The sequence below is a fragment of the Indicator indicator genome, chromosome 14 (genome assembly GCF_027791375.1).
Source record: "Indicator indicator isolate 239-I01 chromosome 14, UM_Iind_1.1, whole genome shotgun sequence".
Classification (NCBI taxonomy): domain Eukaryota; kingdom Metazoa; phylum Chordata; class Aves; order Piciformes; family Indicatoridae; genus Indicator; species Indicator indicator.
The window spans coordinates 3,176,891-3,189,265 of record NC_072023.1 but is presented as its reverse complement, the minus strand read 5'-3'; the positions used below and the strand labels follow the sequence as shown (position 1 = coordinate 3,189,265).

Below are 12,375 nucleotides of genomic sequence, written 5' to 3'. Positions count from 1 at the left end.
TGCTCTCTTGGCAGTGTAGCCTCACACGTGCCTGCCTTGGGAACTACAGGGCAGTTGTGTGAGCAGCTGCAAGGATGAAGGGACCAGGGTTACTTGGCTGTGATGCTCACTTGCATTGATTTAAATTGTACCTGAAATAGTGTTCTAAAGGGTTTGGTGTGGTGTGATGCCTTCTGGAGTTACACTTTTTACAGGGAAGATGAGTAACTGAAGGTGTGACGTGTGCGTGATGGGAGGTACAGGACTGACATGCTTAGGTTTTGATACATGAGCAGCTCTCCAGGCTGGGGCAGAGTGGCTGGAGAGTTGCCTGGTGGAAAAGGACCTGGGGGTGTTGGTTGACAGCTGGCTGAACATGAGCCAGCAGTGTGCTCCAGTGGCCAAGAAGGGTACCAGCATCCTGGCCTGGATCAGGAATAGTGTGCCCAGTAGAAGTAGGGCAGTGATCATGCCTCTGGACTGGGCACTTGTGAGGCTGCACCTTGAGCACTGGGTTCAGTTTGGGGCCTCCCTCTTCAAGAAGGACATTGAGGGGCTGGAGCACGTCCAGAGAAGGGCAGTAAAGTTGGTGAAGGATCTAGACAGCAAGTCTTATGAGGAGCAGCTGAGGGAACTGGAGAAGAGGAGGCTGAGAGGAGACCTCATTGCTCTCTACAACTAGCTGAGGGGAGTTTATAGTGAGGTGGGGGTTGGTCTCCCTAATATCGGATGACAGAACGAGAGGAAATGGCCTGAAATTGTGCCAGGAGAGGTTTAGGTCGGAGATCGGGGAAAATTTCTTTACTGCATTAGTGGTTGGCATTGGAACAGGCTGCCTAGGGAGGTGGTGGAGTCACCACCACTGGAGGTGCTCAAGAAATGTGTGGCCAAGGCACTTTGGGGCCATGGTTTAATGGCTGTGGTGGTGTTGGATTGATGGTTGGAGTCAGTGATCTTAGAGGTCTCTTCCAACTGAAACAATTCTATGTTCTGAAGACCAAAAGTTCTACCTTGAAAATGATCTTTTAAACAATATGTTAATACCTGCATCTCAGAGGCCAGTGTTTTGCTTTGAATATATTTCATTTCATTGTGACTTTCTTTGTCATGGTACCTAGACCAAAGGCAAAACCTCACTGCATATGAAGTCACCTTTGAAAGGCTTCCTGTGTTTCAGATGTTTAGATCTCATTTTGTGCCTTGTATGTCGTTTCTTACTTTTGTAGTTTGTTAAACAGACTCCTTGGAAAAATTTCTGCCCTTTTTGTCCAAAATTTAAAAACTCATCAAACCACAAATCAGTTTACAGGACATTGGAGAGGCATTTTAATTACTGAAGTATTTTATTTCTGGGAGAAACTTGAAGACAGTGTTGGCATATTTCTTCAAACATTCTACCTCTGCTTTTCTGCCATGTGCCTTCCAAATGAAAAATGTTTGCTCTGGACACGACTGCTGTACTTCAGGGCATTAATTCTGAGCAATGAGAGAAATCTCTTGAGGTTCTGCTAATTTTAAATATTGTAATAGTCAGTAGTTTGAATGTTTCATTTTGGGATTTAATGAATAAGTACAGGTTTAAGTGCAATTGAGTGGCTGTTCTATTTTTAGAGTGACTTAAGTGTTTTCCTTGGTATCACATAACAAAAGTCCAAGGGAACAACCCCATGAAATAATGTATAAAGTATTTTATCCAGTGCTCCTCATGCAGCTTCCTGAGAGCACAGATACAGCAAACCTATAACTGGTTTGGATTATTTAAATATTTCTTCTATGGGAGCCATCACCTGAAATCAGCTCCTTCTAGTGAGTGCATCTGACAGCCTTACAGCAGTGTAGTTAAATACTGTACAGTGCAGCACACTAGCTCCAAAATATCAAAAATTCACCTGCTTGCATACTACAATTTCTGGAGAAATAAAGCTTCTTCAGGAAGCAGTTTGGTGAAAATATTTTGTGTTGCCAGTCCAGAATAAATAAATAAATAAATCTTTATTGCCAATAGAGATGTAAAAATGGAGTAATCATTAACAGAGCAGCCACTCAGATTGATCAAATGAATGTGCAGTAGATGATGCCAATATATGAGTAAGCTGTACAACAGCAGCATTTGAGACAGTCAATATAAATCATTTAAAAGGTTATCATGATGCATTGCAAGGTTCATGAAAACAAGGCTGTTTCGAGAAGGAATATTTAGTTTCATGTGCAGAGTTTTGACACTCCCCCATTTTCCATAAAAATGGAAAACTAAATAACAAAACCCAAAAAACCCAAAACACCAGAACCCAGACAAACAAACTAAAAAACCCAACAAAAGCAAACACAAAAAACCTCAGACCAAACAACACAAAAACCTAAACAAACAAATGAACCAAACCCAAACACCTACAAAACCAATCAAACCAACAAGCAAAACAAATAAATCCAAGCAAATACATGAAAAACAACAAACACCCCAAACAAACAAAACAAAATGTAGCAAAATGAACAATCTTGAAAGTTTTTTTTGGAGCAAGGGTGAGGTCAAGGTGGTGAAAGAAGGAGCATAAGGTGGTGAAAGAAGGAAATAAGTTGAGTCCTGTCCTATAAAACCCAGTAGCTGATTCTCCAGGCGTTCAGTGAGATATTGTTACAGCTGAGCCAGTCCAATGTCAGGCTGCAGCTAAAAGTGGAGAGTGAGGTTCTGTCTCTACCATTCTGTCAGCACCTGCACTCTTTATGTGCCCTGTAATGATCTACTTCAAAAACCTAAATCAAAATTACATCTCTTTTTTTGCTGGAGAGGAGGACCTTGAGCTGGCTTTTGGTAGCAACAGTGCATTGTGGCAGGCTTGCTCGTTGCACGAAAGTTCATCCTTACTTAGAATATTGAAGCATGCCAGGGCTCAATCCCCACTGTATACCCAAATCGGTGATTATAAATGCTGTGTCTCCAATAGGTGTGTTGTTTTGATTAGAAAAAACTCTTTCTGTGCTTTATTTGTATGAAACTTAAAAATAATTATTTATTTGTGTTATTTCCATGTTCAGATTACTGAATAATATTTACTCGGCTCTATCAGAGATGCTTGATTTAAGGGGAAATGCTACCATGTGAGGCTGGTGTGATTTTGATTGTTTATTATAGCTTCCAAAATTTTGATTTTTTATTAAAGTCTCCAAAATTGAGGCAACCAAGTCTGAAAGCCAACTTAATCTTTTTGTCACATAATAGAGACACTCATGGGCCATAAAAAAAGAAAAGGAGCTAGCTGAATATGTGGTATTATATATTCATTAAAATGTCTTTTAAAATGTATTTGCATTCCTAATGAAAACACTTTCTTTCTTTAATCCAGCAGCTGACTGACATGTGACAGTATGGCAGTTGCTGAGCCCTTGCCTAGAAATGCCAGGCAATTCTGCAGCCTCTCTGGAGCTCAGATTAAGTAAATCCAGTTAAGTAAATCCAGCACAAGAAAGAAAGTGGTAGTGTGGCTCTTTAAGATAGAAGGACCAAGGAAAAGAAACATTGAGGTTTTATTGAAAAATTGCCCAACTTAGGAGTGATTTCAGGTCAGGGTTTGTGGTTAATTTAAATTGCATTTAAAAGAAAAAGAGGAGAAATTTTTATACCCTCATAAAATGGTTTTAACTAATTCCTCAGACAAGCTTCTTGGTTATATTTGCTATTGTTCTACTGGCAGTTCTCATAACTATCAAATAAATCAGTGCCACTTCCAAGCATAAATTTCTGTTACTTCACAACTGAAAGATTTCAGCAGCTCATTTGAGTTATTTTCTGGGTTTTTTTGTCTGTTCTGTTTCTGTACAAATTTAGCAAAGCAGTGGTACCGTACTGGGTACTACTGCATTTTCTTATACGTGTCTATTCTCAAACAGATCATGCAGCAGCTCTTACAACATTAGCAAGCCATGTTGGTTGTAGTTTGGATGGTGTTTTCTGCAAGTAGTGCTGTTGTAATTGTGTTCCATTATGATAATAATAACTGAAGTTTGAATGATGAGCCTTGACAGGCTTCAGAAGTGGGCCAGTGCCAGCTGCATGAGGTTCAACGACTCAGAGTTACAAGGTCCTGCATCTGGGTTGGGCTAAGCCCAAGCATAAATCTAGGCTAGGTGCAGAGTGGGTTGAGAGTAGCTCTGAAGAAAGAGACTTGGGTGTATTGATTGAGGAGAAGGTCATCATGAGCTGGCAGTGCACCCAGAAGGCTGAGTATCCTAGACTGCATCAAGAGGAGTGTGCCTAGCAGGTCAAGAGCCTCAAATACTGTGTCCAGTTCTGCTGTCCCCATTATAAGAAGGACACAGAGCTGTTGGGCTCAGTCCAGAGGAGGGCCATAAAGGTGATCCATGGACTAGAGCACCTCTGCTCTGAGGAGAGGCTGATGATGCTGGGGATGTTCAGCCTAGAGAAAGCTCCAGGGTGACCTTCTAGCTGCTTTCCAGTACCTGAAGTGATTCTACAGGAAGGCTGGAGAGGGACTTTCATAAGGGGGACAAAGGGGGAATGGTGTGAAGCTGAGGGGAGAGTTGGTTTAGAGGGGATCTTAGAAGTTTTTCAATGAGGTGGTGAGATTCTGGAATAGGTTGCTCAGGGAGGTTGTGGATGTCTCCTCCCTGGGGGTGTTCCAGGCCAGGTTAGATGAGGCTTTGAGCAGCAGTCTAGTTGAGAGATGTCTCCGCCTATGGCAGGGGGGGTTGGAGTTGATGAGCTATTCTGTGATTCTATGATAAGATGTGAGAAGTACAGGAAAATTATCCAAATGAAATAAAGCAGCAGGGCAGCATTCACCAGACTTGAAAATCGAGTAATACAGAGGTGCACAGTCACCATGCCTTGCCCAATTTTTCAACCTTGCTGAAAATGCACACTTAAGCAAGGGAACTGGGAAGGGATGTGGCATTAAAAAGGTGTGTATATGTGTGTGTGTATAAAATAAAAGGAAAACAAGGCAGGACACACTGACATTTCACGAGGTGTTCAGGGGCATAGAAAAGAAACCCAGGTGTTCATTCTGCACAGCAGTACAGTACTTAGAAATATTCTCATTCAGAATGTTTGAGGTAACTTTTCTTTTTTCTCACATTTCAAGACTAAATTAACATGCACCTTAGTAAATAATCACTGAGGAGTCTCTCAGCTGACCTTCCATATTTGTAAGTTATAGCAGTTTGGAATTACAGATCATAGAGCAGGGCGAGGAAAAGGAGCTGGAGATGAATAATGAAGACCCTCACTGGAATGGTTGTGCCAGCGTGACCCAATACAAGCAAGCTGCCTGAGTGCTTGGAGCAGAGGGATGGCTGGAGTTGTACCTGCCTGTCCTTCAGTCTCTGAGGGTGGCATTTGAGGGCAAGTCTAAGATTAGAACCCAAAATATGACACTGTTTCCCCAGAGTACTGTACCAGTTTTTAGTTCACAGACTTTCTGCACTAGATAGTCTCTGTGCAGTTAGTAACCCTGAGAAGATTTCTTGTTCATTCTCCCCTTGAGTGTTCCAAGCTTCTGGTAGTTGTCACATCCTGTGGCCAGAGGTTTCCACAGACTGCATGGTGTGAAGAACCACTTCCCTGTGCTGTACCTGACCTGCCACGGCAGACTTTGTCAGTGACCCTTGCTCTTGTGCTGGAAGAGGTGGAGGAGGTAGCTGACTCCTAGGTGTCCACTTCAGCCCTCCAAGTCTGTGGGTTGTATCAGACCTCTGCAGTTTTCATCTGTTTGAGAAGGGAAGACTGGAAGTGTGCAGGAGATGCAAACATTTGCATAGTGGCAAAATTTCTGGTGGCTTTCCACTCCCCTCTTAACTTCTGTCACTCATTTTGGTTGTGGCTGAATATTAAACCAATAGCACCATGAAAGTGCCAGCAAGTGGAGGGAGGTTCTCCTCCTCCTCTACTCTGCCCTAGTGAGGCCACACCTGGAGTATTGTGTCCAGTTCTGGATTCTCCAGTTCAAGAGAGACAAGGAACTACTGGAGAGAATCCAACAGTGAGCCACAAAGTTGATTAGGAAACTGGAGAATCTCTCTCACGAGGAGAGGTTGAGACTGGGGCTCTTTAGCCTGGAAAAGAGGAGGCTGAGAGGGGATTTTATAAGTGTTTATAAATATCTAAAGGGTGGAGGTCAAGAGGATGGGACTGGGCTCTTTTCTGTAGTGCTCAGTGATGGGACCAGGGGCAGTGGATGCAAACTAGAATACAGGAGGTTTCACTTGAACGTGAGGAGAAACTTCTTTGCTGTGAGGGTGACAGAGCACTGGAAACAGGGTGCCCAGAGAGGTTGTGGAGTGTCCCTGGAGACATTCCATACCTGCCTGGATGTGTTCCTGTGCAACCTGCTCTAGGCAAACCTGCATTAGCAGGAGAGGTGGACTAGATGATCTCAGGAGGTGTCTTTCAACCCAACCATTCTGTGATTCTGTGCTACCAGAAACACCTCCATCATGTTAGCTAAGCCTTTGAGTGGTTACTAAGTTATGTTAACTGGGTACAGTGGCACTAAAGTAAGGAACTTCTGTCAGTTTTGAGGAATGTTGGAAAGCGTCTAGGGAAACTTTTTTTTAAAGGCAAACCCAGCTGTAATCACAGAGAGAAAACTGTAAAAAGCAGTTTATAGATGTCTGTAGTGAAGGCATTTCACTTTACAGTCTTAACTCATTGAAGTCCAGGCAATTACACTAAATTCACACCTCAGAAACTGCAGTGTTGCCCTTTATATGCAGCAATTCAATGTACTAATTATTCTGAAAAAAATCATTCTTTAAGTGAGTTAAATGAAACTGGAAGAATCATAGAATGGTTTAGGGCAGGGAAGCCTCTCAGCTACACTTAGTTGCTCAAGGCATCATCCAACCTGGCCTTGAACACCCCCAGAGAGGAGGCATCCACAACCTCCCTGGGGCAACCTATTTGAAGAGTCTCATCACCCTTGTACTGAAAAACTTATTCCTAAGATCCAGTCTAAGTCAACTCACCCTCAGCTTCAAACCATTCCCCCTTGTCCTGTCTCTAGATACCCTTATGAAAAGTCCCTCTGCAGCCTTCCTCTAGGATCCCTTTAGATATTGAAAGGCAGCTGTAAGGTCCCCCAGAGTCGTCTCTTCTCCAGGCTGAACAACCCCAGCTCCTTCCTCCTATCCTCATAGCAGAGGTGCTTCAGCCCTTGGATCATCCTTGTTTCTCTTCTCTAAGAAGTACTTAGGGATCTTCAGATAGAGGGAGTTAAATGCTATTCTCAAAATCACTTTCTTTAGGTCTTATGTCTTGTAAATGCACAAAAATAGTAGTGCTCAGTTGTGTAAGTTCATTTCCAGCAAGAGTTTTGTTGATAATTTTTAATACTTGTTCCAGCTCTTGGCTGTCATCATGTTTGTAGGGAGGAGGCAGAATTCAATGCAAAATTGAATGTGGATGTTTCTCTCAAAGTTTCTAACATACTACAGTGCCAATTTAGTTGTATATAACAAGAAGACTTTCCCAGACCATAAATCTTGATGTTATAGCATCGTAAAATGCCTTGTGCTCTCTCTTTTTTGTAAATCACTCTGTGCTAAGAGTTTAAAAAAACTTTGTAAGCAAGTACTGTTAATAATTCTCTTAGTCAGAAGTAACCCAAGAGTTTTTATAACCTTGATTTCATTGTCTCTTGCTAGCTAAGCCTGTCCTGCTACATGACCTAAATTAGTGTTGCAAAATTTTCTAATGGGCTCCATAATTTAGAACATTCCTTACGACAGTGCAGGATGGTCATGGCAAAAGTTATTTCTGTATCATTGGATCCTACATCAACCATTTGTCTTTCATCTCTATAGACATTTGCTGTTTGGTCATTAGTGTGGTCTGTGTTGATCCTTACATTTGGTCTGAGCTTTTCATCTGCTGGGATTTTTTTAGGCATTTGGTTTTAATTTGGAAAATGTGTGCAAATCTAGCAGTGCAGTGAGGAAAGTCCTCTCTGTTGATCATCAGACTGTTGTGTTACTTGTAAACATGAAACCTCATCTTCTTCTTAGCTGTTCAGTGTATTCATAAAATCTGGCCTTTTTTACATGCCACACAGTTCATGGTGACACATTCATTTTAGCATGAGTAGACAAAAGCCAGAACGTACAAGGGATGTGCTCTGTGAATGCAGCTGTAGTCCACATGTGAACAGACACTCTGGTGTGGTTAATGGTACTGGAACCAGAGAATTGTTTGGAAGGGACCTTCAAGATCATCCCATTCCAACACCCCTGCAATGGGCAGGGACACCTTCCATATGACCAGGTTGCTCAAGGCTTTATCCATTATGGTCTTGAACACTGCCAGGGAGGGGGCATCCACAGCCTTCCTGGGCAACCTGTTCCAGTGTTTCACCACCCTCACTGGAAAGAATTTCTTCCTAATTTCCAGTCTAAATGTGCCCTCTTCCATTTTAAAGCCATTCCATCTCATCCTGTCACTACAAGCCCTTGTAAAAAGTCTCCTGAAGGATGCTGAAGTAAAGATGCAGGCAGGTTCCTAACAATGCTGCCATGTCCTGCCACATTCTGCCTTCCACTCAAAGCATTCATTTAAAAAAATATTTTATTTTTTCCCTGCACAGCTGTGTTAAAGTTTTACTGCTTTGTTCATGCTTACATGCAAAATATCCACACATCGTTGTTTTTTTAAGCTCACTGTCCTTGGGTAGTTCTGTTTGTATCAAATCATGATAGATTAAAAAGGATATTGTACATGGTGGGGGGGGGGGGGGAGAGAGTTCCCTTCAGGATCCAGGGGTTTTCAGGTTATTAAGCATTTGTTCCAGTTATTTTCCTTCACCATTGAACTTCTGCTTTCCATAAAATAAGTCCTCCTACCTATATCATTCTTCTTATCTTATCTTGGAAGGGAAAGCAAGATTTGGGGTCCCTGCATGTAACTATATAAGCTGGGATGGTGAAATAGTATCCTAGACTGCTCCCTGTCCTGCTGAAGCTCTGAGCAGATGCTGGCTGCAGTTGCTCACTGTGTGGCTGCTGCCTCTTCTGTCTTCCAAATAACAGCAAACAGCCTCTATCCGTAATGCTGATGAGAATCAAATGTGGAAAAATGAAATTGCTTGAATCTGGAGTGTTCCTTGGGCATATCTTCTGGGCTTTTTCCTGGTGTGAGGACAGTGCTTGTATGCAGCTGCTGGGGGACTGTGACCAGTGGTTTTAGTTAGACTGCTTCTAGTACCATGGCAATCCACAGATTGCATCAGGTTGGAAGGGACCCTCAAAGGTCATCTTGTTCAACCTCGCGGCAGTGAGCAGTGATGCCTGCAACTATATCAGGCTGGCAATCCTTGAGTTTTAGTCTATGTGTACAGAGTCAGGGTGCTGAGAGAACACAGACCCTTGATTTCTTTGTATATTTGTGCATAAGATTCAAAAATGGCTGATGTTTCATCTTTTCTGGAAGGCGTTGGTGAATAATAATGATTTAAAAAACATCTTACAACCCTGGTTTCAAGTCAGAGTCCAGTGAACTGCTTGAAACATTCCAACAGAAAGCCAAAAGAACTCATTGAATACTTAAAGGATATCAAAATAATTAAAAACCTTATTTGTGGCATGACAGCTCTAGTGGCTATAAGCAGGTATGTTTTTCCTTGTAAGGAATTCCTTGCTATTAGTGGTCCTCAAGAATTTTGAGGAGACTATTTCTAAAGGCTTTCGGTTGAATTTGCTCATCTTGTGACTTGATCTAACAACTGCTCTGCTTAAATTGTAGTGAAGATGAAACATTATGCAGTAAGGCAAACCATCAATACAACAATTATACAGATATTAAAAGCTATATTCTGGGTTTAGTCATTTTTGTAGGCTGTATATTTGTGTCATTTACTGATCCAGCTGAGGGACAGAATTTAATAAAGTAGAATTTGAGTAATGCTTGATGCTGTGTTTTATATTTATTTGTTAATAGAGGAATGGCAGTAGTGTGATGGTCTGCTGTGAGCATGAAAGAGAATCTTACCAGAGTGATGATTTCCTGTCTAGTAACTGGGTTTTGTTCTGTTTTCTTTTTTTTTTTTCCTTTTTTTTTTTTTCCCCCTCCTTTCTGGCATGTTCCTGACTCTCCTACTTGCTTGTGGGAATGAATATTTTGATCCTTGTGACTGGTAGAGCCTATTGTGAAGAATGGCAGGCCTCCAACGTCTCACAGCATGCACTCATTCCTCCACCAATACACAGGATCTTTCAAGAAGCCCCCTTTGAGGAGACCACACAGCGTCATAGGGGGCAGCCTCGGCTCCTTCATGGCCATGCCCAGAAATGGGAGCAGATTAGGTAATTGACTACATTCTTTCTTTACATTCATTTCTGATAATGTCTGTATTGATTCTTAGTAAGAGATACACATACAGCAATGCTTTAATAACCACTGGGAATGCAGGGATCTCTTTCTGAAGTTGGTAGAGAAATTTGGGTGTAAGGTTTTGAATGTCCTCCGACATTTTCAGGAAGAAAGCAAATACAAGAACACACAGAAGTCCAGCAGGTCTAGGGAAATTCTCCTCCCCTTCTGCTCTGCCCTGGTGAGACCACACCTGCAATACTCTCTCCAGTTTTGGGCTCCCCAGTTCAACTGGAGAGAGTCCAACAGAGAGCTACAGGGATGATGGAAGATGATGAGGATCTCTCCTGTGAAGAAAAACTGAGAGAAGTGGAGCTGCTTAGTCTTGAGAAGAGAAGGCTGAGATGGGATTGTATGAATGTCTGTATATATCTGAGAGCTGGGTGTCAAGATGAAGGTGCCAGGCTTTTTTCAATGGTGCCCAGTAATAGGACAAGGAACAATGGATATAAACTGGAATATAGGAGATTTCCACCTCAACATGAGGAGAAACTTCTTTGCTGTGAGGATGCTGGAGGGCTGGAGCAGGCTGCCCAGAGAGGTTGTAGAGTCTCCTTTTCAGGAGGCTTTCAAAACCAGCCTGGATGTGTTCCTGTATGGCCTGCCCCAGGTGATCCTGCTTTGGCAGGAGGCTTGGACTGGATGATCTCTAGCAGTCCCTTCCAATTTTTTACAAGTTGCAAAGTTACAAAATCTTCTCAATTAATACTTTGCAAGAAACTCAGTTAAACACTAATGAGAACAACAATAAATTGAACATGATAAAAACAGGATAAACAATCCTACGTGTAGAATTTAAAAAGAGCTTGTGTTCATTATTCTAAGAAAAAAAAATGCCTTTTTTCCAGTGATAAGGCCACTCAACTATAATTACCTTTTTTTGTTTTGATGCTGTGTTATATTTGTGGTTCTGTGGGGCAAATAAGTTAGGGTTTTTTTTTTTCTTCCCTCTCCTTCAAGTCGTTTGTCATGTTGGTGCCTCCAGTCACCATTAAAGTTTTACCCTGCTTTTATGTTAAATTATGCTTAATTAATTGATAGTAGAAAATGAGAGCAAGCCACAGTTTAATTAGAATTTTACTAATTTTTCAATTTTCTGTCCTCCTTTAGAAGTCTGTGATAAACTGATCACCTTCAAGATTAAGCTATGAGTCTTCAAAATAGTAGTCAAACTACTTATGTTCTCTCCCCTGCAGTAATATCACTCACCAAGTTCAAAACCCTGCCTTTTTACTGTTCATGCTGCCAATCACACAGAATCACAGAATTTTGGAGGTTGGAAGGGACCTCAAAAGATCATCCAGTCCAACCCCCCTGCCAGAGCAGGATCACCTAGAGCAGGTCACACAGGAATGCATCCCGGCAGGTTTTGAAAGTCTCCAGAGAAGGAGACTCCACAACCTCTCTGGGCAGCCTGCTCCAGGGCTCTGTCACCCTCACAGTGAAAAAGTTTTTCCTTATGTTCACCTGGGACCTCCTCTGCTCCAGCTTACTCCCATTGCTCCTTGTCTTACCATTGGGCATCACTGAGCAGAGCCTGGCTCCATTCTCCTGACATTGCCCTTCACATCTTGATAAACATGAATGAGGTCACCCCTCAGGCTCCTCTTCTCCAAGCTAAAGAGCCCCTGCTCCTCAGCCTTTCCTGAGCAGGGAAATGCTCAACTCTCTTCATCGTCTTTGTGTCTGTGCTCGACTCTTCCAAGCAGTTCCCTGAAGTCCTTCTGGAGCTGAGGGGCCCAGAACTGGACACAGTATTCCAGATGTGGCCTCACCAGGGCAGAGCAGAGGGGAAGGAGAGCCTCTCTCAGCCTACTAACCACTCCCCTTTTAATACTCCCCAGGATACCATTTGCCTTCTTGTCCGTAAGGGCACACTGGTGCCTCGTAGGCATCTTTCTGTCCATCAGGAGCCCCAGGTCCCTTACCCCCACATGGTTATGTCCTCATAAAAGGCTATCAGTTTGGTTAAACATGCCTTCCCCTTGTTGAAACCATTTGAAACTGAAGGAGGAGTTCTG

The 12,375-nt window shown here is 42.5% G+C and overlaps 1 protein-coding gene across 2 annotated transcripts in view; it reads left to right on the top strand.

Annotated features, from left to right (window-relative positions):
• The window catches only part of CDK17 (cyclin dependent kinase 17), an 86,719-nt gene that overhangs the window by 40,063 nt on the left and 34,281 nt on the right, over nt 1-12,375 (top strand). For both annotated transcript variants that reach the window (XM_054386764.1, XM_054386765.1), the window contains one exon: nt 10,123-10,287. In XM_054386764.1, coding sequence (XP_054242739.1) covers nt 10,123-10,287 — 165 coding nt within the window. The remainder of the gene's footprint in view (nt 1-10,122; nt 10,288-12,375) is intronic.